The sequence below is a fragment of the Pelodiscus sinensis genome, chromosome 1 (assembly GCF_049634645.1).
Source record: "Pelodiscus sinensis isolate JC-2024 chromosome 1, ASM4963464v1, whole genome shotgun sequence".
Taxonomy (NCBI): domain Eukaryota; kingdom Metazoa; phylum Chordata; order Testudines; family Trionychidae; genus Pelodiscus; species Pelodiscus sinensis.
This window is the reverse complement of record NC_134711.1, coordinates 114,613,259-114,639,986: the sequence shown is the minus strand read 5'-3', so window position 1 is coordinate 114,639,986 and position 26,728 is coordinate 114,613,259. Positions and strand designations below refer to the sequence as shown.

The 26,728-nt window shown below is 41.1% G+C and overlaps 1 protein-coding gene across 10 annotated transcripts in view; it reads right to left on the bottom strand.

Moving 5' to 3' along the window:
- Window positions 1-381: 381 nt before the first annotated feature.
- The window catches only part of PLEKHA5 (pleckstrin homology domain containing A5), a 241,995-nt gene continuing 215,648 nt past the window's right edge, over window positions 382-26,728 (bottom strand). For 4 of the 10 annotated variants that reach the window (XM_075897802.1, XM_075897759.1, XM_075897770.1 and 1 more), the window contains 9 exons: window positions 26,228-26,416; window positions 25,393-25,513; window positions 22,382-22,497; window positions 11,538-11,747; window positions 9,606-9,761; window positions 8,573-8,694; window positions 6,458-6,600; window positions 4,613-4,697; window positions 382-1,219 (listed from right to left, as the gene is read on the bottom strand). In XM_075897802.1, coding sequence (XP_075753917.1) covers window positions 1,201-1,219; window positions 4,613-4,697; window positions 6,458-6,600; window positions 8,573-8,694; window positions 9,606-9,761; window positions 11,538-11,747; window positions 22,382-22,497; window positions 25,393-25,513; window positions 26,228-26,416 — 1,161 coding nt within the window. In that variant the 3' untranslated portion in view covers window positions 382-1,200. Of the gene's footprint in view, window positions 1,220-4,592; window positions 4,698-6,457; window positions 6,601-8,572; window positions 8,695-9,605; window positions 9,762-11,537; window positions 11,748-22,381; window positions 22,498-25,392; window positions 25,514-26,227; window positions 26,417-26,728 lie in introns of all 10 variants that reach the window. The other 6 variants (XM_075897764.1, XM_075897805.1, XM_075897773.1 and 3 more) reach the window with 3 other exon arrangements.

The window sequence follows — 26,728 nt, the reverse complement described above, 5'->3', positions numbered from 1 at the left end:
TAGCTGATGTCACACAGGCTACGTCTATACTACCACTTATTATGGCAAAACTTAGATCACTGAGGAGTGTGAATATTTAGTGAGGAAAGCTCCTCCTGTCAACATAACTACCACCACTTGCTGGGGTGGATTAATTGCTTGGACAGGAAAGTTCTCTCTCATAGTGCACCTGAATCGGTACAGCTGTGCCACTGTAAGCACTCTAGTGTAGTGCTCAGATTTTAAGGCCAGGAAAGAACATCATTATTTCCTTCACATTGCAGACCACAGAGCGTCCTCCAACCAATCCTGTAACAGGCTGATACTCTTATAAAGATGTGCTTCCCACACAAATACGGATGAGTACACTGTGCTTGCTAGAAGGAATACTACCCACAAAACTTTTAAGAACATCAACATTTATTTAACATGATAAAAAAAGAAATGAGATATGAACATTTGCATTTGAATAGTAAGTGGCTTCTTATACTTACATTGGATGTGCCCATTGTATAATATATACACAATGAACATAATTACATTTGTACACAAACTAAGTACTGGAATTGAAAACCTGCTTATTGCTGTACACCCCCTATTCCAACAAAGAGCCCAGTACCTCAAAATACCTACACTTCATTTTGTTTAAGAAAAAGTAAGCACAAACATTCATGTATATGTTGATAACAGTGTGGCAGTAACTGCTGATGCTGCAACCTGATCAAGAAATAATTACAGCTGAAACAGGACATACTTTACTCAACAATAATAAAAATGGCACATTTTAAATATATATAAAATTTTACAAATCAAATGTCAAAATACACTAGTGTTTAAAAAGTGTAAAACAAGGTTTAGTGGAGATACGTAAAAGAAATCGATCTGTTATGTAATCTAAAAGAAACAAAAATGCAAACTTATATGATTTCATAATTAATTCTGTAAATCAACTAAGGTTCTGACTTTTGCCTGCATACTAAAAGGAATATTTATGTGCATTGAAATCATAGCAGCAAGCTGGTATCGGAAGAACAATCTTCAGATTGTTGAATGTACATATGGGCCATTTAAAGCTGTCTTGGAATAAACGTTTTCCAGGAAGTGATAAAATGATGCTCTGTGGCCAAAAGCATCAGAACTATGAATTTCATAGATTTAAAATATACTCTACAATATCTTCTCATATTTCCATAGGTCCATACTCCTCAGCCATGAATTGTCTCAACAGAATCTGTTAGAGCTGAAAGACAGACATGGATCAAATTACTGCAGTTTACCAAAAAACTATAAAGCACCTCTTAGGATCAGGAATGGTGAGGCATTTCTGACCTCACTATGGCTATTCACAAAGTAAATTATATTATTTAAAAAAAAAATCTAAGAAAAATTAATTTCTACCACCTATTTTTTTTAGACATTAAAGCTATTTGATAATTATGCACAAATACATTGAAATGGGGGGGTTTATTTGTACAAAGAGACATGTTAGGGTTTTATACTGTCACCATCAAAACAACAAGTTAAGTGCTTACCATGTAAAATTAATAGCAAAGTCCCTAAATGCAGATCCCAAGGACTGTCAAGGTTAGAAACAGGACACAGTACTCTCTATTTGCTATGATGTAATGCAATGTTTGGGATGAAAAATTCTAAATAAATTTAATCATACTTTATTAAACAGTGCATCAACATGCTTAAGATTTTATAATGAACTTGTAATATAGATGCAACATTTGTATTAGTGATGCCAGAAGAAGTACAATATAGAAAAAGTAATGTGTGAGGTAAGCTCTCTTTCCTTAGTCTTGTGATAGCACCATTTTCTTTTTCCAAATTCCACTGCCACAGTGCCATAAACATGATTTTATTAAGTATAAAAGCTCTTCAAAAATATGACTTTAGCCCTCTAAAAACCATCATGCATTTCCCAGACATTGTCTCAAAAGCTGATCATTCTTTGAATTGGAATGCCTCTCTCAAATTTTCAAGTCTTTCTATCGCAAAGGATTTTTACCCTACATTTTGTATCCCACTGATTATCTGAATTCCTGCTTTAAAAAATTAACAGGAGAGGAAACTTGTTCACAGTCTGGTATGCTTGCTATTTTGTGTGGGAAATTACAGCTCTTATGTTAGTCATGGGTAACAGCAATGCTCCTCACATTCAGACGTTTTAAATGTGTTGGGTAGTGATTAAGAAAGTTGTCTGACTGATAGCTGTGGAGAATGACCTCTAGTGGGCAGCAGCAGTGCAGTGGTTCTCTCTGCCCCGAATGCTTCATTGTGTTTCAACTAAATCTGCAGTAAAACTCCCATGGTCTGGCACCATCAGGAACCTAGAAGTGCTCCGGGTAGCCAGACCATTGGAGCTGCTCTGCTCCCAGCTTCCCTGATTCAGCCGCTGCTAAAATTGACCAGCCGCTGAATTGGGGAAGCCGGGGGCGGAGCAGCTGGAGTCCTGCCGGGTAGGTCCCATAGCGCTTCCCCTCGGGGCTGCGGGACCAACCCAGCAGCACCCCAGCTGTCCCTAATTCAGCCGCTGCTGAAACTGACCAGCGGCTGACTCCAGGAAGCCGGAGGCAGAGCAGCTCTGCTCGGGCTTCCTGGAATCAGCCCCTGATCAGTTTCAGCAGCAGCTGACTTGGGGACACCTGGGGCAGAGCAGCTGGGGTGCTGCCGGGTTGGTCCAGTAGCGCTGAGGAGCGGCGTTGTGGGACCAACCTGGCAGCACCCCAGCTACTCTGCCTCAGGCGTCCCCAAAAGTAGCTGGGGTGTTGCCGGGTTGGCCTCACCGCGCCAAGGGTCGGCGCCACCAGACCAACTCGGCAGCTCCAGTTGCTCTGCTGCAGGTGTCCCCGATTCAGCCCCTGCTGAAACTGACCAGCAGCGGCTGAATCAGGGACCCCTGGGGCAGAGCCGGACTATTGGAAGGGCGGGCTTTGAGGGGTCTGGGGTGACATCCCCCCAACCCCACCTCAGACCCCTGATAGCCCCCCCCCTTCCGATAGTCCGGCATATTTGATAATCCGGCACCCCCTGGGTCCTAAAGGTGCCGGATTATTGGAAGTTTATTGTAGTCAGGATTTTATTTTGACAAAACATTTTTCGATTGGAAACCACCAATTTATTGAAAAACTTTTTGTGGAAACCTATTATTTTCAATGGGAGTGGGGGAGAAGATGCCCACCCCAGAACAGTCAAATAGAGAGGTTAGTGCATTCTCCTAGGATGTACAAGACTCACGTTCAGAGAAACAGTTACTCACTTTAATTGTTATTTGAATGTGAATTCAACTTAGATGTGTGCTGGTGTACTGGCTACCATGAACCAAATAATTTTGCCTACAGTACCTGTAGCGGGGATAAACTCATGCCACTTGGCCACAGCTCCTCTCCTGGCTGTATGAGGCAACACAGTCTTGAACTCCCTCAGCTCCTTCACACAGAGTGTCCAAAGAATAGGATCCACAGCAGAGGGGCAGAGGTGGGTTGTGGAGTACACATTTGCATCACATCTCAAAGAACCACAGTTACAGTAACAGTTTCCTCTTTAAATGGAAAAACTTAAACAACAAATAGTCCTGCAGTGCCTTAAAGAATAAAACAAAAAATATAGACGGTATCATGAGCTTTTGTGGGCACAACCCACTTCCCACGAAAGCTCATGATACCATTTACATTTTTTGCTAGTCTCTAAGGTGCGGCAGGACCATTCGTTATTATTTAATTTTTTTCAGTAACAGACTAACATGGCTACCCCTCTGAAACTTTTGAATTCTTTTAAGTGGATGCATCTATGTATTCCACTTAAGTGCTCACAACCAATCCTTCTCCTTCCCCCAAGTAGACCTCAGAGTCTACCTAAACACAGACCACTTGACCCTTCCAATGATCTATATATGACAAACAGGCACAGTAAAGATTGGAACAGTTTAGTGCTGTCCAGACAGAAGGCTAGATATTGCCTGACATCTGATGTGTGGAGATGCTGCTCTTCTGGAGATGAAAGCATCTTGGGAAAGGACACAGGTACGTATGCCGCCTGGTTCAAATGAAGCTGAAAAACCACTTCAGATACAAATTTTGGATGTGGTAATAAAGTCATTTTGTCTTTACAGAATTGTATGTATGCAGGCTGACGGCAGAGCCTCCTACAGATAGGCTCTCCTTACAGATACTATTGGAATCAGAAATGCAGTCTGAGACAAAAGTGAAAAGAGAGACGATAGCAGAGGCTGCTAAGAAAGAGAATGGTTGTTAGATTAGGAACCATACAGAGATATGATTCCAGCTAGGAGTGGTAAAAAGGAACAGATGGAGTTTAGGGGAATGTTATCTCATATAGTCAGAGAGGAGTTGTGGCCACAAGGTGTGAGTGGTGACCCTTTAAGGCTATTGCTTGGCAAAATTCTCCAGCTCCAATGTGCTAGGTGTACACACACACCAATTGAATACACAGCTGCACTCATGCCAAAGAATCAATATAGTCCTATTTAGTTTGATTGCTTGTTCAATATATACATCTTCACCCTACTTAATAAAATTGCCTATATGTGATTCTCAAAGAAATCACAGTATCCACAGAAAATAGCATGATGTGAAAAGCAGACGTACTTTTCTCAGACTATACACACATGAAATGTGATCCTTCTGTGAGCTGTGGTTGCATTGATGGAGCTGGTGATGGTGGGGACTCTGGTGAAGAGGGCTGACTTTTTCCTATAAAGAGAAATTAAACAAATATTAAAGAAGGCAAAAGTTATACAAATTGAAAATGTTTCAGGCAGCATGAAATTTGAGAGCAAGGTAAGTGTTAAGCAAGTAAAGGTTAAAATAACCTGAAGAAATCTTTTCAATCCATATTATATAGTAAAAATAACGCTATGTAAAAAAAAGAATTTACACATTGCTCTTAAGATATTTGCTCACACCCAAGTTATTGATATAATGAATGCAAAACAGACACGGCACACAAGTTAATTATCACACAGTATAAGAAAGACAGAAATACTTTTTAATGAATATAAAAAGAATCATTTATGCAGATTAGACACAACCACAACCCTGTTATGCTCTCTAGCTAAGAGCAACTGTGATCACAAAGGATCTTTCCTACTCCTGACTTGAACTAAGTAGTCATGGTTAGAACTGTGCCGTTACTTTGTTTATTTATCCTTACGTAACATCTGAACTTCCTTATTTCTCCCTGGCACCAAACAACAATACTCATCACTGCAAGTATTGATCATTCCACCTGCCCATTTTTTATAAGCAATTTGGCCTTCCCCCAGTGCCCAAATCTTCTTGCAACCGTGTGCCATTAAGGTACTCACAAACACGCTGTCTTTTCCACTCTGGCATCCCTTTTGACCTCTTGAGACCCACACACCAACCTATTATTTTGCTGGTCCATAATCTAATGCCACTGGGAAGCTATCTACTGCTTATTTGGCCCTCATCACTGGAGTATCTATGTTCCAGTCACAGGTCATACTTGCAAGGGTTGGGAAAGGGGATCAACATCAGAAAAGTGTGTGCTTAGAATACCATAAAATCACGAGTATAATGCGCACCTATGTATAATGCGCACACTGATTTTAGAATCTTAGCATAATGAAAAAACCCGAACTCCTATGTACAATGCGCACCCCATCGTACAGAAAAACAGGAGGTAAACTGTTTCCGAAGTCCAGAATTTCTTGGTCTCTACTAAACTGGAACAACATTTGATTATCCTTAAACCAGATCTGAAGCTACAGGGAAACGCGTGCGCAGCCCGGGGAGCTGGCGGCGGAGTTTGAAACCTTTCCCCCGCCCTTCCCAACAGCAGCCCGGGTGCTGTGGGCGGCAACATGGCCTGCCCTGCTGCGCCAGGAGCTGACCCACCAGCACCAAGCCCAGCCTTGCCTGCTTCCCGGAGGCGGCCCTAAGCTGCAGGCTCGCGGGAAGGAGGGACGTGCTGCTCCTACCTGCAGGCTCGCCTGGGAAATGCGCACGCAGTGGACAGCTACCCGTGCGCCATGCTGAGCTCATGCCTGCCACGGGGACCCCCAGGCGCAGCCTGAAGGAGCACCAGGCAGGCAGCGAGCCAGGGTGCTGCAGCCTGGCGGTGCCGCCGGCTCCTCGCCTTGTCCGGGAGCCTGGCAGGGTGGTGGCCCCCGTGCTGTGCTGCAGCGGGAAAGTTTCTGTTCGGAGGGGAGAGGAGGGAAGGGGAGGAGGAGTTTAAAACTTTTAAAAATTGCTCCTATGTATAATGCGCACCCCAGCTTGGAGCCTAAAAAACCAATTTTACGGTAGATGCCTTTGATGAGATGACCTATAGGAGAAACTCACATGGCTGACTGGAACCAGTAGCAAGGAGGTAGGCAAGTACTGTGAATACGTGCAGAGGATTGGGGAAGGTTTCCAAGAGGCAGACAGGGCACAATTTGCTCCAGCCAATTCATACTTCAGTGTAATGGACAATCTCTTTTCCATACCTGCGGTTTGATTTTCTCTCGAAGATTGTACAGCTAACTCAAAAGAAGAAACAATCTCTTCTTGTTCTTGAACACTGGCTGCTTCACTTTCTTTTGGATTGGTTTCATGTCTGTGCTTTGCAAGTTGTGCCTCATTCTGCAAGCTAGTTAAAAAAGTTGTTATTTTTAGAGGTCATTTAATCTAATTTCAGGCATTAACCATATTTATGTGCAACTGGAGTTCCAACACTCAATTTTCTTCTCTTAACCCAAATCCCTCCAATTGTGTTGTTTATATCAAATACATATTTCTGGAACCTGTAGTAACATATTGAAATCCTGAATCAAAGAAAAACTGTTTCAATCTTATAACATGAATTTTAGAGTAAAAAGAACATTAAGCTGCAAACTATATATGGTTTTTCCCCCCTTTTCATATTCATACACTGAAAAAGATACCAAACCCTAAGCCATAGGGAAGATGCACTGCATCATGAGAATGCGATCACCCTGTGGGAGAGCCTCACTCTACATGAAAAGTAAAACTCATTGGTCCAGCTTCGTGTCAGGCAATAACTACTTAAGAGGAGCCCTAATGCTCCATTACTACTCTGAAATGATGGAGCTGAAGGAAACCCTTCAAGGTGATGAAGTACCATCAGGCCGTGGTTCTCAACCACAGGTATGCGTACCCTTGTGGGGAACACGTTCTTTCACAGGTTACATCAGCTCATTTAGGTATTTCCCAAGTTTTACAACATGCTACATAAAAAGCACCAACAAAGTCAGTGCAAACTAACTTTTCATGCAATGGTTTATTTATATTGCTCTACATACTATACACTGAAATGTAACTACAATATTAATATTCTAGTTTCATTATATAATTATGAAATAAAATGAGAAAAAGCCCCTTTTGAAGTCACACTGTGTTGTGACACTTTCGTATTATTAAAGCTGATTTTCTAAGCAAGTAGTTTAAGTGCGGTGAAACTTGAGATACACAAAACAAATTAGACTTCTATGAGGGATAAAGTAGTCTGGGAAGATTGAGAACTCCTGTCCTGAGGGGTCAAATAAGTCTAGACTGCTTCTCCTCTGATGGCTTCCATCACAGTGCAAAGTACTTCAATAAAAAACTTGCCCTTGGACCCTTCAGTTGAGGCTTTTAACATGAATCTTATGGAAGCTTTGAGGCATCAAGGAAAGCTATTAAGCCCTCATCCTGAAAACATTGAGTAGATCTTGCATCCCAAAGCAAACCAAGAATTGTGAGCCCAAGCTACTTCAATTACTTCTGATTTAATTTTTAGAATTTGATCTAAGAACCAGTGTTGATCAAACTCCTTCCTTGTTACCAGTATGTGATAGGTGAACTCAGTGAATTCCTGGTTTCAGTAGGTAGCAGGAAATGATTCATGATGTCAATAAGTATAACAAGTTTGCTATGACTAGGAAGAAAAAAACTACACTGCATCCAGAATGTGTTATATTTTTATATTTCCTTCCATAGCTGTGTGTGCTGTGTTCTACTTCTCAGAAAAGTGAAGTCTGTGTTGGAGCCCCTGAGTAGAATGGACAAAGAATTTCCTGGAAGTACAAGAGGGGTAGGAGAATAATCTTAAGTATTTTAGTTCGTCTGTCAACATAGAAAAAGGAAACCTAAGAGAGAAATGAATAAGCAAAATAACTTTGGATAAGATTATTCATATCTAAAGAATTTATTTCCATGAACCACAAAGTTTAAAGCCTATCTGTATGTACACAGTCCATGACCTGATTCTATACCTGTTTCTACCAATGAATGCTGGACTGTGCTATTTCTTTGTGCTTACATTATGCAATCAAATATTACCATACAAACCATCTTGTATCGAATCTGTCCATGTCTAAAGAAAACATTTTTTCCCATTTTTCATACCACCTAACCATGCATATTTTTTCATTATACTTTTTATAGACAAAATAAAAATGTAATACATATATGTGCATGCCACCCCAACTACCTGCAATTCCCCTTTAGAGTTGTATAGAGGAATTAATCAAGCTTCCAAAGGAAGCAAAAATATCCACTATTAAACTGTAATTAACTATAGGACTGGTTAGATATGCAATTATCTTATTTTTATATATTACCTGACATCAACATTATGTGTTTTTCCCAATTCCTTTTGTTTTTCTACTCCTTCAGCATTCCCTTCTTCTGGATCAGCTATAACAGAGGTGTCTGCCAATAGCAGGTCATCGCTTTTTGTCAACTTTATAAAGAAAAGTTGAAAAATTTTAAGAAACATCTGTAAGTACACACTTTGAGAACATAGGACAGAGAACCAATTTTCAGAAAGTAAGCTTTGGCAAAAGAGCCAAATTTTGGCCTCAGGTAGTTTACACAGGCATAACTAAAGAACTGTGTTTATCTAATTTATATCAATACCATTACCTGGAGAATTACACAGGAGGAAATATGAAGAATTTGGCATACTGAATTCTGAGTGAGATCTAGAACTATCAGGGAACTCTCTAGAATCTGGATTGCAGTTTCTGTATTGTTTTCACACCTCCACTGCCACCCAAAATTAATACACTGCAGAGCAGCTTAGATAGAGTACTCAGTGTGAATGCTTTAGAAGTTCTGATTATATACAGCCATTTTCTGCATGAAGTAGTACACCTTCAAAAGCCTCAAATACTTAAGATATAGCAAGAAGGCTTCAAATAAAAGGTGTTTTAAAGAAAGATGATCAGTTGGTTTTAATAACTTGATTTTAAATTATTATTTTTTGGAAACTTGATAAGAAAAATGGCAAAGTAAAAGGAGAGGAAATGGGGAGCATCAGCAAAAAGAAAAGGGGGATTATGAAAGAATATGGGCAAAAACAAACTTTTCATTAATAAACTTAAAAGTGTTCAATTATAAGGAGGCATGATTATATGGTGGTGGTTCTGACAGTTGTTAGCTCTATCAGTAAGCCATTAAAAACAGGGTTTAATGCAAGATAAATTTGACAAGTACCATTTTGATGATCACCACGTGTAATAATTATTGCCCAATTTCATTCTGTGTAAATTCTCTCTCCTCTTATTTTGATAAAAAATAATCTGATATGCTAGATGCTATACAACTCAAAAATATGGGGTAGTATTGAACACTCTAAATATAACTTAATACCTCTTTAGTAAAATCAACATTCAGCTCTTCTGATCCTGCATTTTGTTGTGTTATTTCTTCTGTCAGAGATTTATGATTCTGTTCCAAATCATTCTCTCTTATGGCATTTTCTAATTCCTTAATGTTACTAGATACTATATCATCCTTTCTTCGATTCTGTAGAACAAATGTAATATATGGAGATACTTACAATAAAAATCAGTGTATCACTGCATACTCTTTTTCTGTTATGCTGACACCTCCATTATGACCTTTCAAACACTGGTAAAAGTTACTCAAACTTCTGACTACTTGATCACAATCCAAAAGTTTACCATCCCATTTCCTCATATGTGTGTCACGTTATTGTAATGAAATACAGTAAACTTCCGATAATCCGGCACCTTTAGGACCCAGGGGGTGCCAGATTATCAGATATGCCGGACTATTGGAAGGGGGGGCTATGAGGGGTCTGGGGTGGAGTGGGGATATGTGCCCCTTGGGTCTACAGGACCACCCGGCAGCACCCAAGCTGCTCTGCCCCAGGCGTCCCCAAGTCAGCCGCTGGTCAGTTTCAGCAGTGGCTGACTTGGGGATGCTTGGGACAGAGCAGCTGGGGTGCTGCTGGGTTGGTCCCCTAGCGCCACCCCTCGGGGATGTTGTGGTCCTTCCCGGTGACCAAAGGGCCTGAGGTGCGATGTGGGAACAGGCCCAAGGGGAAGCGGCGTGGGGCCCGGTGGCAGAGAGGCGGCACTGGCTGCGCACCAGGCCAGCCCTGGCGGCCCCCTGCTTGGGGGAAGCAACCACTGCACCATATCCCCTTCTGACAGCTGGATTTGGTGTGTGCTGCCCGCCTGCCCCTTCCTCGGCTATGCCCTGGGCAGCCACACCAGCACCAAGCCGCCGCAGTGGAAACCACTGCTGCAGCCCAGCAACCCTGAGACATCACAGAGGGGAGAGCCCAGCAGTGTTCAGAGCAGCTGCCATCCCAGAGGGTGAGGTAACTGGGGGGGAAAGGGGAGGAAGAGTGCCTGCCTCTGCACGGTAGTGTCCAGAGATTCCCCCTCTCACTGGATGGCTCCCCAGCCTTCTTTCCATCATCCATGTGTGTCCTCGGCCCCTCTCGTGCCCCCTCACAGACTCCCATCCCCCCTGTCCCAACCTGGCATCCCAAAAGAACCCCCTTTCTCTGACCTTCCCTACTGCCTCTTTCTCTGCTTCCTTTCCATTTTCTCTGCCCACAGACATCCCCTTTTCCCACTTCACAGACCCCAGCAATGCCACTTTTGCTGACTCTTCTCTCTAGGCAGCTACCCAGATCTTGCTGTCACAGCACCCGGGGTAGCCCTCCCCTCCCCCGGAAATTACTGAATATGGGGCTGGAGCCATTTCTTTGCTGGTTAAGTTGCCTATTTGTGGGAGGGGGGCAGGGTGTGCGCAGGAAGGGAGGAAAGGGGATAAGGGTGTATGTCAGGATGGGTAGTGCAGTAAGGGGGAGGGGAATGGTAGGAATATTGAGGAAGGAGGTGGGAATAGAAATAAGCAGTGGGGTGGGGACGGGGAGGGGTTTGGGAGGATAGGGTTGGTGTAAGAATGGAGGTGCGGGGAGGGATGGAAGGAGGAAGATGGAAGGGGGCTAGGAATGGGAATGGGAGTGTAGGAATGGAGGAGGGTAGGCTGTGGGCCATGGACTATTTTATTGGAAGGTGGGGCAGGAGTGAGCAGGGGGGACTGGCTGGCGATTGAAGGGCATAAGCAGGTAGGATGGGCAGGAGTGGAGCAGTGTGCAAGTGACTTGAGGCCATGGAGAGTGCTGCTGAACTCAGTGCAAAAGCAGCCAGAGAGAGGGGGTCTGGTGAGTGTAGTGAGCATGGGGCACAGCCCCTTAGTTTTTCCAAATATAGATTTTCTTTATTCTAACATATTACTGTGTATCAAGGAATTTTGGCATACCTGAGCTAATTTATATGGATTATCCCTAACAAAGGATGAGCTCTGTAAAGGAGATGTATCTGAAATGCCAATAATATTTAGTCCCTTTTTCTTTTCTCTCAGACAAGCTTGTTGGTGTCTCTTTATTCTTTCCATCTGCTCCTCCACAGTCATTCGAGGTCGAGTGTTTTCTGCCAGACATAACTGCTCCACTGCACTTCTCGGCCTTTCCTTAGAAGAAAAGAACACTCTTTTTAAGAGAGTACTTTTTGGAGTAATATGAGCATATAGCATAGGTATTCGTTTTAAAAAAAGCTCATACTGCACATACCTGCAGTTAGCCTAAATCTGGTATCTCCTGTACTAAGAATGGTCAATACGTCAAGTACCATCAGAAGTTTTAGGGCAGGATTTATCCACTGGAAAATTACATCATGGTAGAACATGGCTTAACGTTAAAAATGAGTGCTCACTGTAGGGGCGTTCAACTCCATTATCATTCAGCTCATTGTAGCACCTAACAGTTTTAGTTATGGACTAAGGATTTTAGATACTGTGCAACTGAATAGTCATGTAGCCACATAAAAATCTTAGCAGTTACACAACTATTTGATAGTCTCTGGGGGTGGGGTTGGCAATCAGTGGACTCCCAACCCCATTCCTAGGGAGCCCCCTGCCCACCATGCGCTGCTGCCTCCCACTGGCATCCTGCACAGACCGGCTCCCACCTGCTGCCCTGTGCTGCAGCCTCTGATACAGGTGGCAGCAGTGAGGAGCTGATAAGAAATGGCTTTTAAGCCAGCTCCCCCTAGCAGTGATTCCTGCCTGCCCCCTCAGCTGCCTCTATTGGAGGCTGCAAGGGGGTGGGCAGGTAAATCTGCAAACCGGCAAGCCAGCTTCCCCGGCATATGAGCTCCAGCCTGGGCCCCTCACCCTCCATGCAGTGCAGTGGGAGGGGAACAGGCAGAACCAGTGCTCATGGGGAGCTTGCGTTTAAGCCAGCTCTTTATGGGCACTGGCTCCTGCTCCCCGCCCCCTTGCGCCCTCTGATACAGAAGCTGTAGGAGGTGGGGGGGAGGGGAAATGCATGTAGTCAAGACGATTAACCGATTAGTCCAGGCTAATCAGTTAATTCTGTAATCTGCATGTTGACATCCCGAACATGGACCAGTACAAACAGAACAAAAACATGGCAGTCTTTGACTAGACTGCATATTTAACACTGCTAGTTAACATGTTTCTAACAATGTAATTTTCCAGTTTAAATAAGCTGGAAATGAGAATTGTATAATTTTTAAATGATGCACACTACAGTTTGTTTTAGATGCTTTTTCCAATCAAAATGAAATGCATTTAAATTTATCTTCAGTTGTTTCACCTAATCAAGTGACTTTATGAGATCATTACCTGAAACACTGAATTAAGAGCACAGCATAAAATGTCAGTGAAAGCACAATTTTGAAGAGATTTTTCAAAACTGCATGGCGTAAGCAACAGAAATGCATAAAAATTCAATTAAATATTTTAACAGGTGAAATACACATATAGACTTGAAAATATTTTCACTTGGCTCCTCAACCATGTAACTCAGGGATGGGCAACCAGAAATGGTGGGTGGGCCACAGCAGCCCACAGCCCACTGGGGTTCCACCTGCAGCCTTGAGGACCTTGTCTGCTGCCCTCCCCAATGTGGCTCTTGCACACTGGGGCATTGGAGCCCCACACTTACCTGCTCCTCTCCCTCCTTCCTAGCACTTGAATCGTCTAATTCACTCTCCATCCCCATTCCCTCTCCCTTCCAGAACTGGAATGTCACAAACAGCTGATTCACAGTGTCCCATGCGCCAGGAGGGAGGGGGGAGAAGTAGGAAATGCAAGGCTCTGGTGCCCCAGTATGCAAGAGGCACGTAGAGGAGGGGGGGCAGACAGAGCGTCCGTGGGTCACATCACTACTCTAACTGTATCCATGTGGGTAGACCAAGGAGCCCATGTAGAACCAGATGTGAATTTGGGACATTATTGTTTTGGATTTTTAAAAAGTAGTCCCAAACCCCCTAATTACTATTAGATTACAATGAAGAATAATCTAAATAGAAGGCCTTGATTTAGAGAGTTCTCCCATCACTAGTGACCAGGCTGATCACAAATAATGCAATCTTTATGGCAGGTGGTGACCTTGCTTTCTGTTTGCAGATTCTCTCAAGTTTCAGAATGACCAGAGAGATATGTACTAAGGACTAAATATGGAGAGTCCTGCAAATCTGAGGAGATCCGCTTTATATCCATGGGTATCTACATCTGCAGATATCCATGGTTCCTTTTTTGCAGATACAATTTTTTTTAAAAAATTTAGAACCCTGAAAATGTAGTGTAACCCTCTGGTACAGTGACTAACTGTCCCTCAGATTCTCTAAAGTACAGAAGAAACTATGTGAAACTCTAAAGCAGCATGGAGGCTAGTGGAGCACCCACAGGGATAGCCATTCAAAGAATCTCAGTTACTGCACAAGGTGAGTAACACTCTTCTTCTGAGGAATATTCCTGTGGGTGGCTCCACTTTATGTGACTATTAAGCATTGTTCCTCAGGGGAAGTGAGGGACTTTGGAACAGTGTAATTGATGATGGATAAAATTCTGAGTTCAAATTGAGTGTCTGATGACTGCTACTCTGTAGCATAGTGCTTTGTGATGGCTGATGCCCAAGTTGCTGCTCTGCAAATGTCAATAATGGGAACACTGTTGAAAAAAAGCTACGGATGCTGAAACTTCTCTGGCAGAGCACATACAGACTCCCATTGGGGCTTGTAAATGAAACTTTTGATAACAAAGGTGGATGAATCCCAATATCCGCTTGGACAGTTCTCTGCTTTGAGATGGTTTGCGCTACTGAGCATTCTGCTACAGATGAATAGTCTCGCAGATTTTTCTATATGTTTTTGCTTTTTCAATTTAGAAAGCTAATGCTCTTGGAATGTCCAGTGTGTGGACAAATGCCTCATTTGCATGTGGTTTTGGAAAAACACAAATGAGTAAATTGGTTGTTTCAGATGAAAGGAGGCGGCAACCTTAGGTAGGAATTTAAAGTAATAGTGTATGGGACTGCCATTAGAGCGCCTAACTCCCCCAACTCATCTGGTGGATGTGGTGGTGTTGAGGAAAGCCACCTTCATAGGTAAGAGGAGGATAGAGCAGGTGGCAAGCAGCTCAAATGTTTTTCCCATAAGTTCATACAAGATGAGATTGAGATCCCATGGAGGAATGGGTTCCTCATTTTGGGGGAAGTGTAGTCAGAAAGCCTATGGGAAAATATTTAGTTGTTGGATGGGTAAATACGGTGCCCACATCCACCTCATTGGGAAGGCAGGATAAGGGACGCCCTGACGTTAGGGAGGTGGGGTGGGTTCTGGAGTGGCCTAAGGCACTTGCATGGGAAGGGCAGGGTTGGGGGCTTGATTACCCCTCACCCCCACCGAGTACCCTTAGTAAGTGGGAAAAATGTTGGCAAGATCTGTTTGTCTTGGGTGTTAAATGTTGAACGGTTTCCAAATATGCATATGTCTTTCTTGTAGTAATGTGGCATTAGAATGGTGGATGTGTCCCCAAGTCTTGTGTGAGTGATGAGGCATTGGGGAAAAATTTGACATGGGCACACCCTCTTTAGCAGGAATAGGAAGTATGTTTGTTTGGGCATGTAGACACTATTAGGATGACTCTCTGTGATGGATGGAAATGTAAAAATATGTATCTTACGAATCCAATTCTGAGAGCCAGTCTCCTTCTCCAACATTGGAATTATAGTTCTTGGTGTCACCATTTTGGAATATTGTGTTTTTACTAGTTTTCTTAGATCCACCTGCCCACCTTTTTCCTGAGTTAGAAAATAGCATGAGTGAAAAAGATCTCTCCCTCTTTCTGTATTGGTACTGGTTCCACTGCACCTAAGTATAACATGGGTTATTTCCTGTTCTAGCACGTACTCAGGAGAGTGATTCCTGAAGAGGAGGTGGGGAAAGTGTATGGGTAGCTCAGATAAAGATAAAGGGAATAAAATAATCCTTTTGGATAATTTTATTTATCTGTAGCAATGGATTACAGACTTACTAAAATGTTGACCGGTTGATTTCCAGGCATTAGAGTGTGTGGCTGTCTCGTGCTTTTGACTACACCTTCAAAACGGTTGTCTCGAGGTGGATTAGGCTGTTGAAGTTTGGCTTTGATTTTTGTCCACGTCTGGTTTGTCTTTGGTTGCAACATTGGTAATATTACCTGTGATTTTGTGTGTACAGCAACAATTAGAATCTCTGGGTAGAATACCAGACATTTCTTTTTATTTGCAGGGGTATAGATCAGTAGAGATTTTAATGTTGCCTTCCAATCTTTAAAGGTACGGAGAGACTGATCTGTTTTGCCCTTGAATAATTTTGGGTCTTCAAAGGGCAAGCCCTTGGCTGTTGATTGGAATTTCTTGGGGGAACTCCAAGAGATGAAGCCATGATATCTGGTGCATGACTACAGATGAGCATGAAGCCATGTCTGTGGGGAGGCCTGGCACTGAAATGGCCTTTGGAAATATCAGTGTTAAACTGTTATTTTTTCTTAAATAATTTTCTGATACTTTCGAAAAAAGTGGGAATATTTGGACAGTAGGGTCTTGTAATTTAGCTATGTGTAGTGTTGCAGCTGAAGGCATCTAATTTCCTTCAGTCTCTGTCAAACTTTTTAAATTCTAGCATATGGTGTTGGTTTCCCCTCTTGTTTACTGCCTCTGCCACCAATGTTCCTTCTAATTTTTCCATCCATATGCAGAATACATTCTGCCATATGCATGCACATGTGCACCACCAATAGAAACAAAATCCTAGATATTTAAAAAGTCTTAAATTGTCAATTACTCCAGCAGGAGAAGTTAAGCATTTTAGAACTCACTACTCAAAGAATTTAAGTGTAAGAGAAAAATTATGAAATGCATGGACCACTCAGAACACTAAAATAACACTCTGAAAGAATAAAATTACAGAGAATACATGTGCATTACAGGAAGTATCAAGTAGTGACAAGAATAATACAAGTATATGGTGAGAGATGACTGTGGGCAACACAGACTGTGTGAGTGGGTTGTGAGACATTCCCAGATGGGGAACATGGGAGGGGGAGGTGAGGAGTGTGTGTGAGACAAACAGAAAGAAAGACATAATGATCTCATAGAATCATAGGACTGGAAGGGACCTCGAGAGGTCATCGAGTCCAGCCCCCCGCCCTCAAGGCAGGACCAAGCTCCGTCTACACAATCCCTGACAGATGTCTATCTAACCTGTTCTTAAATATCTCCAGAGAGGGAGATTCCACCACCTCCCTTGGCAATTTATTCCAATATTTGACCACCCTGACAGTTAGGAATTTTTCCTAATGTCCAATCTAAACCTCCCTTGCTGCACTTTAAGCCCATTACTCCTTGTCCTGTCCTCAGAAACCAAGAGGAACAAATTTTCTCCTTTCTCCTTGTGACACCCTTTTAGATATTTGAAAACCGCTATCATGTCCCCCCTTAATCTTCTTTTTTCCAAACTAAACAAGCCCAGTTCATGAAGCCTGGCTTCATAGGTCATGTTCTCTAAACCTTTAATCATTCTTGTTGCTCTTCTCTGTACCCTTTCCAATTTCTCCACATCTTTCTTGAAATGTGGCGCCCAGAACTGGACACAGTACTCCAGCTGAGGCCTAACTAGTGCAGAGTAGAGCGGCAGAATGACTTCACGAGTTTTGCTTACAACATACCTGTTGATACAACCTAGAATCATATTTGCTTTTTTTGCAACAGCATCACACTGTTGACTCATATTCAACTTGTGGTCCACTATGACCCCTAGATCCCTTTCCGCAATGCTCCTTCCTAGACAGTCGCTTCTCATCTTGTATGTATGGAACTGATTGTTCCTTCCTAAGTGGAGCACTTTGCATTTCTCTTTATTAAACCTCATCCTGTTTACCTCTGACCATTTCTCTAACTTGCTAAGGTTGTTTTGAATTATGTCCCTATCCTCCAAAGAAGTTGCAACCCCACCCAGTTTGGTATCATCTGCAAACTTAATAAGCATACTCTCTATCCCAATATCTACATCATTGATGAAGATATTGAACAGTACGGGTCCCAAAACAGACCCTTGCGGAACTCCACTTGTTATCCCTTTCCAGCAGGATTTAGAACCGTTAACAACAACTCTCTGACTACGGTTATCCAGCCAATTATGCACCCACCTTATCGTGGCCCTATCTAAGTTATATTTGCCTAGTTTATCAATAAGAATATCATGCGAGACCGTATCAAATGCCTTACTAAAGTCTAGGTATATGACATCCACCGCTTCTCCCTTATCCACAAGGCTCGTTATCCTATCAAAGAAAGCTATCAGATTAGTTTGGCATGACTTGTTCTTCACAAACCCATGCTGGCTATTCCCTATCATTTTATTACCTTCCAAGTGTTTGCATATGATTTCCTTAATTACCTGCTCCATTATCTTCCCTGGGACAGACGTTAAACTGACCGGTCTGTAGTTTCCTAGGTTGTTCTTATTCCCCTTTTTATAGATGGGCACAATATTTGCCCTTTTCCAGTCTTCTGGAATCTCCCCTGTCTTCCATGATTTTTCAAAGATCATAGTTAAAGGCTCAGATACCTCCTCTATCATTTCCTTGAGTATCCTGGGATGCATTTCATCAGGACCTGGTGACTTGCTGACATCTAACTTTCCTAAGTGATTTTTAACTTGTTCTTTGTGTATCCTATCTTCTAAACTTACCCTCTCTCTGCTTGTATTCACTACGTTAGGCACACCTCCAGACTTCTCAGTGAAGACCGAAACAAAGAAGTCATTGAGCATCTCCGCCATTTCCAAGTTTCCTGTTACTGCTTCTCCTTCCTCCCTCATGCTGCTGTGCTTGCTTTGCTAATCAGCTGGGCAGTTTGTGAATCTCGCCTACATGGCCACCTAAGCACATGGCTTCCAGGGAACAGAGTCTACCAATAGTGAGTTTGATGTGAGGTGGGTAGAGTAAACACTTAATTGTGAGGTGGCACATAGTATTTTTGGCTGATCTTTTGCATGATGGCGGTGCTGTTGCTGGTGTCTGCTAGATGGTTTTGGCAGCCTCCATAGCAGAATGTTGATCAGTAATGCCGACTTTGCAGAGGCAGATGTCTGAAGCATGTCTAGTACTTTGCACTGTGATTCAGGTACCTCTTCTAGTGATATGTCCAAGGACTCTACCATCCTTTTCAAGAGTTCCTGGAATTGCTTGAAGTCAATCTCTGTGGGCATTACTGTTTCATCTAGTGACAAAGATGACAGGCTCACTAGTGGTAAGGCTTCATGGCCTAAGATTTCCTCAGTCATCTACTCCTGTGTTTGAGGATGCTGTGATGAGTCATAATGGAGATCATGGTGCACTTGATCTTAGTGTGCTAGAGGTCCTGTGATGCTGAACTCTGTATATTGCCTACAGATCCCAGTAGGGCCAGTTTGGTGGGAATGGCATTGGGGGCAGTATGTGTCTGTGAGGATGGAATCCCCATCTCTGGAGATATTTAAGAGTAGGTTAGATAAATGTCTATCAGGGATGATCTAGACAGTATTTGGTCCTGCCATGAGGGCAGGGGGCTGGACTCTATGACCTCTCGAGGTCCCTTCCAGTCCTAGTATTCTATGATTCTATGAGGAGTGGAACTCTGGTCAGTAGTATGACCCAGGTTTGGGTGAGGAGTGATGAACTGTATACATCACCCCTTCATCCTCACTAGAGATAGGAGGGGCTAAACTAGGTGGAATGGTCAGGTGGTTTGGTACTGATCAAGATGGAGTGCCATCGGTACACAAGAGCGGAGATTTTGATATAGAAGAGACCAAAATGCCTGTATGTCTCAGGATCTGGCACAGTACTGTGAATGCTGGTACTGATGTCAGTGTTGTTGATGGTATGGGAGTGAGAGCAGTAGCTGCTGGTGCCGAGGGTCTTGTGCAAGTACCATAGGTGGCACCAATGTGTGCTCCTTAATGCCAAATGTCTTTCTGGCTCTATAGGTACTGAAGTGGAGGGTTTTATTTTGCCCTATGAGTCTCTGTTAGAGCTTGCTCACTTAGGGTCTTTAGCTCTCCCAGAATCTGCAATACCAGAAGGTCCTGGTAGTTTACGTTGAAGATCCCTAACTTTTCTCATGCTGGCTTTGAGAATGCAGCAATGCAGACACTTCTGAGGAATGCATGTCTTGTTGAGACAGCACGCACACGGCATATGTCTCCATCAGAGACAGGGACTGACAGTCTGTAAGTCAGTCACCATTTGAATCCTGGCAATCCACGCATGCCGAGTTCTGTCCCAAGTAAGAAAGGAACATTAACTCTACAGAAGCCTAAACTTATCTTACTGAGAAGAATAAAAGATAATATTTTGTTATAAATAAAATAAGTATAACGAGTAACAACAAACTAATTACTAAGTATAATAGAAATTAACTAATCTAAAGGTAGAGGATACTGTTAACTGTTCTAACAAGCCAAAGGTGGCAGAGAAAAAACTGAGGGACAGTTGGTCATGCAGTGCTATGTAACTGCATGAATCAGTGTGAAACAGCAATGGCATGCATATGACCTAATGAAACTTTGCTATCACTAAATCTCTGATTCGAAGCGCAAGGCACACAGACACCTACATCTGAGTATCCAGGGAGACATTCCTCAAAGAAGCATAAGTTTGGCACCCACATATTGCTTCCTCACAACTAATTTACTGTAAAATACACCAGCACTCTAGCTGCTCATCTTCTGCCAAATGAACAAAAATGTATCAGTAACTTTTGTCTAAACTAGAAATAATACCCACTGCTGACAACAGGTGTCAGCAACATATTAGCTTTTTTCTCCTGAGAATAAGATTAGGAAATCATGTTAAACAATGGACAAGCAACTCAGTCTGAGTTTCTAGTACAACAATGTGGCAAAATGGACTAACGTGATCCTTGCATGTATATCCCTATGGAGTCGGGGAGCAAATAGGAGGATAACGGAGGTTTTACCTCTATACAGGAGGCCCCGCTTTACGACCACCCCATTTACGACCCCACGAACTTACGACCTTTTCCATAAGTGTGGAAGGGGCCGAAATTCCCTCACTTATGTCCTCGGCCCCGCGTTTAAGACAGCGTATGATGCCTGTCATAAATGCAGGCTCAAGTTACGATGCCTCTGACATGCGATGTTATCCCCAGAGCTGATCACGTCGCAAATTGGGGGCAGCCTGTATATAGCATTGATGAGGCTACTAAAATACTGCACACAGTCCTGGTGTCCACGTGAAAAAAAGTTGAAAGACTGGATAAGGCAAAGAAAAGTCTCACAAAAAAGATTTAAAGGCCAGGGAAAACGTCATATCGCAACAGATTTACAGCTCAATCTGTTTACCTTATTAAAAAAGATGGACAGGAAAACAATTACAGTGTATATGTACTCACAAAGAAAAACTGAGTAATAAATGAGCTCTTTAATCCAGCTAAGAAAGACGTAACAAAAATACCAATGGTGGCTGAATCCAGACACATTCAATTCAGTAATTAGTCTTCACCAGGTAGGGTGATTAAACAGTGTACAAAACTACCAAGGAAACTGGCACATTGTCTCTTGAAGTCTCCAGATCAAGATAAAACACCTTTCTGGTAGATAAAACTTTAGCCAAACACAAGTTATTGGGTTCAAGACAGGGTGGCTCAGATTTAATGGTCTGTGATATACAGCAGGTCAGACAAAAATCTAATTATCCCTTCTGGCCTTAAAATAAATAAATAAATAAATATGAATGGGTACAGCTAGACACAATTTAGCTGCAAGCATAGACCAAGACAAACCGTGTTCAGAACCATTTCTGAAACTTCATTTAAAGGGTTTAAGGTATTTTCTGCATGGTTTTGAACATGGTTCATCTTGTTCTATGATTACAGTTAAATTACATTAAGTAGTAATAGACAATTTTTATACTACAGACAAGGTTGAAGACTAATAATGTAGTTTTGGACACTGATTTTTCAAACAAACACGCTTATGTCATGAATGATGACAAAGTCAGAATACTGTCTTTTTGACAGTAATCTCTTCTCTGAATTCACATTTCTGTTCTCTTGCTTCTGCCTCCTAAAATTCTTTTAGTTTTCTCTTCTATTTTCTCCCTAACTCCTTCTCTCCCTACTCCCTTTTCCGATCTTAGTTATTCTGTCTTCTTCCTTCATCCCACATTATCTGGCCTCTTATCTGAAAATCACCAAAAGTTCAGTACAATGTATTGTGCCCTCAATTGTTCTGGTTTTTTCAGCTGCCTGCAAAATCATTTTGGGGTTGGAAAAAGAACCAATTTACCAACAGAGGTTGATGATATGCTGTCCCTTTGCCCAACAACAACAAAGGCATTTTGAAAAGCCAAGCATAAAAGGCAGTACTTTGTTCTTTAATTTTGTACTGGACATGACTCACTCATGCAAAACTTAAGTTAGCAATAATACTGGTGACTACTAGAAAAATTAAAGAGCCTAATTTTAAGCCCTCAATTGTTCAATAGCTTTATCACCAACATTTAACACTTTACCAATTCAAATGTAATGAAGTCTGCAGGGTTCTAGCACACGTGAATTTTAAAATGCTAACATTCTTTACTTATGAACTGAATGTACTAAGATGACATCATATAGTCCTTTTTAAGCCAGTGGAATGTTTCTCTTTCATTTCTTTTAAATAAAAGTTTTTGAAGTAACTAAAGGGCCAGAAATTAATCTTGGAAAACAAACACACTGTTGTAAATCTCAATACTTGCACATTTTTAAATACCATTCTTAGGTCTATCTTCTTGTTTTTCCTTAGCGTGACATAAGAGGCTATTGTTGAAGATTCTGGAGTTGGAGATTTGGTTCTGGGAGGCACAACTCCAACAGGAAAATGTGAGCCTATAAAGTAATAAAACATCATCTTTAAGTGTTATGCAATATGGAATACAAAAATACTGTATTGTTTGTCATAAAACAGGTTAGGATGTAAATTCATTAATTCATGAACTACCAATCTCTTATTTACCATAAAAGTCATTATGTCTAACTAGAATAGCTGCAGTTTTTTTCCTACGTAAATAAACCCAGTTAAACTGAAATCTAGTCAGTATTGAATCAGTATGTTAAATGTGAACAGCAAAGCTTTTTTTGTTTTAAATTAGACTTGTTCCTGCTTTGCTTATTCACGATACATAAAGAAAACCCCAAATACTTGGGCTTTCACAATTTTTTGTCCCTTTGCGGGGATTTTTCCCTTAAAAATATCTGGAATGTCAGCTGAAGTTTTCTTTGGTTTGGCTGGAAGAATCAGTGTGGGTCTCAGAAGATTGTTACTGTCTTAACTGGAGCAGAAGGATGCATCTTTAACTAAGGTTTCCTTTCTCCAAAATGTTAGTTAGTCATAGAAGGATTTTTTTAAATAGACAAGACAAGACCTGAATTTGTACTGCCAGGAAATGCTGAGTATCTGCCTAACACAAACATTTCAAGAAACTCTTCAGGCCTTTTTTTAAGTCATCAAAACAGTAAAACAAAGGCCACAAGTCTATTTTTCTTTTCTTTTGCAGATCTCTAATTTCTAGAGATTTACAAATCACAAACTGCTATTTTTAAAGTGTTTTTTCTTTCTTGGTGGATGAAAAACAAATGAAAAGAAAATAATTGACAAAGGGAAACAATAAATAGTAAAGTACACAAAGTAAACAAGAATTGAAATGCCCTCTTCTGATCTCTTATTTTCTTTCAGATGTACCCATTATGTGTGGCTCTAGTTACTGTAGGTCTTGTCTACATGGTGAGGCAATAGAAATCACAGTACTGTGATTTCTAACACACATGAAGATGTTGAACATTATTCTGTCAGACCCTGCTGGTGTTCATTCAAAGCTTTCAGTATGCTTTAACATACTGCTTGGTTAAAACCATTGGAAACAATGCATACCAACAGGTCTATATGGACCAATTAATGCATAATACCTTAATACATTTTAGAAATCACATCCCCATAGTGTGCATTATCCCAACATATAGAGCCCTTACACGTGGCTTCTTACAACAGTAAGCAAAATAAATTGAGAGAGAAGTATGATTTTTAAGTTGAACTCTGCTGAAAGTGTCTGGATTATGAAGGAATGGAAAGATTAACTGAAATAATTAACCAATATGATGTTTCTGAATGTAGACAACTAAGAAAATACTAACTGCTTATATTGTCCTTTATGCTGTGGGTAAAGAGAATTAGATAAAATTAAGTGCATTAGAAGATTAAGTGTTCACTGGGTGGAACAGTAACAGCTACAATAAAATTACCTCCATTTACTGGTAAGAGAAAGAATCTGCCTTTCATTTGCCACTTCTGAGGCTGTAGCTATTTTTAAGTGCCTTTAAATTACCTCTCCATTTTTGAGACACAAGATGGGTGAGGTAATATCTTTTATTGGGCCAACTTCTGTTGGTGAGAGAGAAAACAGGTTTCTGTGCTTACATAGAGCTCTTCAGGTCTGGGAACACTTCTCCATTTATGGACCAAGATAACCCATCACATGATGGGTTTTAAAAAAATCACTTCTGCTTTATTTAGTCAATGCAGCTTTCAGTTACTTATTTTCAACTCATTAACAGCTCTCTTCATATGATCTGCAACTTAAGTAGGTCAATACATTCTGTGTATTTTTAAAAGGGTAACTAGTGCTTCAATGAATGTGATTATAAGACTAAAGTTAAGGTTCCCACATAAGCCCTTCATCTTTAAAAAACTAAATGAAGGGGGATTTACTTTTAAGCTAATACAACACCCTAGCATATGCCAGGATGGTGCTGACATGCAAACGTTTAGGTGGGCATTATTCGATAGTGCAGTTTTGCATATTTATTATTTTGTATGACACATTAAATGCTGCTGCTTCTCCAAAACTATACAACATAAAACCAAACAGTTAACTAATGACACCCCTTTAGGCCACAGTCAGCAATGTACCATAACAGAACCTCATGTGCATGCTGAGTCATTGTGTCAGAACGGAAGCCAGTACCTGATTAGCACAGAACATTTGCAGATATTTGGGGGGAGGGAGGCGTAAGGGAGGCTGATTTTAGGGCATCATCCTTGGATGGCTCCCTCAATCTGGCAAATGGGGGTGTAACACCTATTGGTAAATTAAAGGGATTTTGAAAACTGCCTTTTCCACAAAACTTTTAAAAAGCTATTTTACATGTTTTAACAAGCGGTATTAGATTCCTTAAGCGAATGACCAAGGTGAAGGAATCTACCATATGGGCTATGTGAAAAAGAGAAAATGAGGCATTCAGCAACACCACAGAACTTTACTGTGAGTATATTCCAAGGGCAATAACATTAAATCTACTGTATCACAAAACAAAAGGCAATTCAACAGTCACAAGATTAAACAAAACAAACACATTATTCCTTCCCTTGAGAGAGTTTGAAAATTCTGTGCTGCTGCTTTTTTGGACATTTTTGGTAACATTGTTTCAAGTTGGATTAAAAAACAGCATAAGGGCAAGGACAAAAAATGGATAATGGTTCAAGGGAGTGATGTGTGTGGGACGTGAAGAATGCCAATTGACAGTGTCAATAATGATTGTGGGGTTGTTGAGCATAAAGTTTGATTTTTCTGTGGTTTGAATGCAATCCTTTTGTTGCATAAATAAATCATTTTATTGTGGAAGCTGTTTCATTTCCATCAAGCAACAGACATACCCCTCTCTCTTTCACACTCATATTTTTTAAAAGACTGAAAAAACAGGATGGAAATCAACATGCTTAGAACTAACCTTTAGTTGTAGAAGTTTCTGACTCTGAAACTGGTTCTGTTTTTTCTTCACCATTAGACTCATCAACTTCTGCCACTGTTGTTAACTCTGGCTCACTCTTATAAAGTCTGTAATCTGGACCCTAGAAGAATGCAATAGTAAAAGGTAACCAACAATGATGTAATGTTTAAGTGTTAGTATCTTAATCAAACAACTATGCTGTAGCTGATTTTGCTCTCTTTTAAAATTGATATTTTTGTAAGCCATAACTCCATTGTTCAGGAGTTGGTGAAATGATAATTTTTTTCAATTAACTTGAAGCAAACAACTGCCAGAGACTTTCAAATGTAATATAAACTAAATCTGGCTGATGTGAAGGAGAAAAATTTACCATTATTATGTAATACTAACTCTAAGAAACAAAAATTAATTATAAAAAGGCTTTAACAGATACTTAATTGCCAGGACTGTGGTTTTGTAGTGTAACAAGAGTTCAGAAAAACTTGATTTTGAAAAAGTCATCAAATATATTAATTCAGGGGTTCTCAAACTTTGTGATACTGTGACCCCCCTCTAAGTTGTTTGCGACCCCCTGGGGGGTCGGGATCCACAATTTGAGAAACATGGTATTAAATCATCATGAAAGTCTTGTTTTGATGTTTAATTCTTAGAACACATTTATAAGCATGGTATATCAGATAACTGTCAAATGCAAATGATGCAGCAAGAAATAAAATGAATTAGCCAAAAAGGGATTACACAGCACAGAAGTAGCAAGATGTCAAAATAAAGAGTGACTGTGCAGAGGATGGATGGAGAATGTCTGATGTACATTGTGGCAATTTTAGCCACTTACACAGTAAGATCCATTTCTCTGATATCCTTGAACTTGGTGCATCTTCTTTTCTTCCTGCAGATGTACTGGGCCCCTGCTATAACAGAGCAAGGAGCTGCTATCACTGGGCAGAGAGGGAATTATGGGAGGATGCTCTGTAAAGTCATAGGACCGAGGGAGTGGAGGACGAGGTGGGACTACTTCCTCTTCCTAAAGATTGTAGAATAGTCACCTTATTTAGATGTGTACACCTGTTACAATTATTTATAACTTTAAAAAAGTATAATACTGTAGCTATATAAGCGCTGTGTTTTGCAATTAAAGGGACACTGTCATACTAAAAAGATATATTAAACATGGTGCTAGTAATACCATCTAGAGTCATAGATATTGAAATACTTCTCTTTAAAACTCATCACCATTTACTATCTGCATGTTACTCAGTTAGTTATGCTTTCATTTCTCAGTTGTACTTTCTGCCGCTTGTTGACTCTCATGCTTCTGTTGCAAGTATTGATTTAA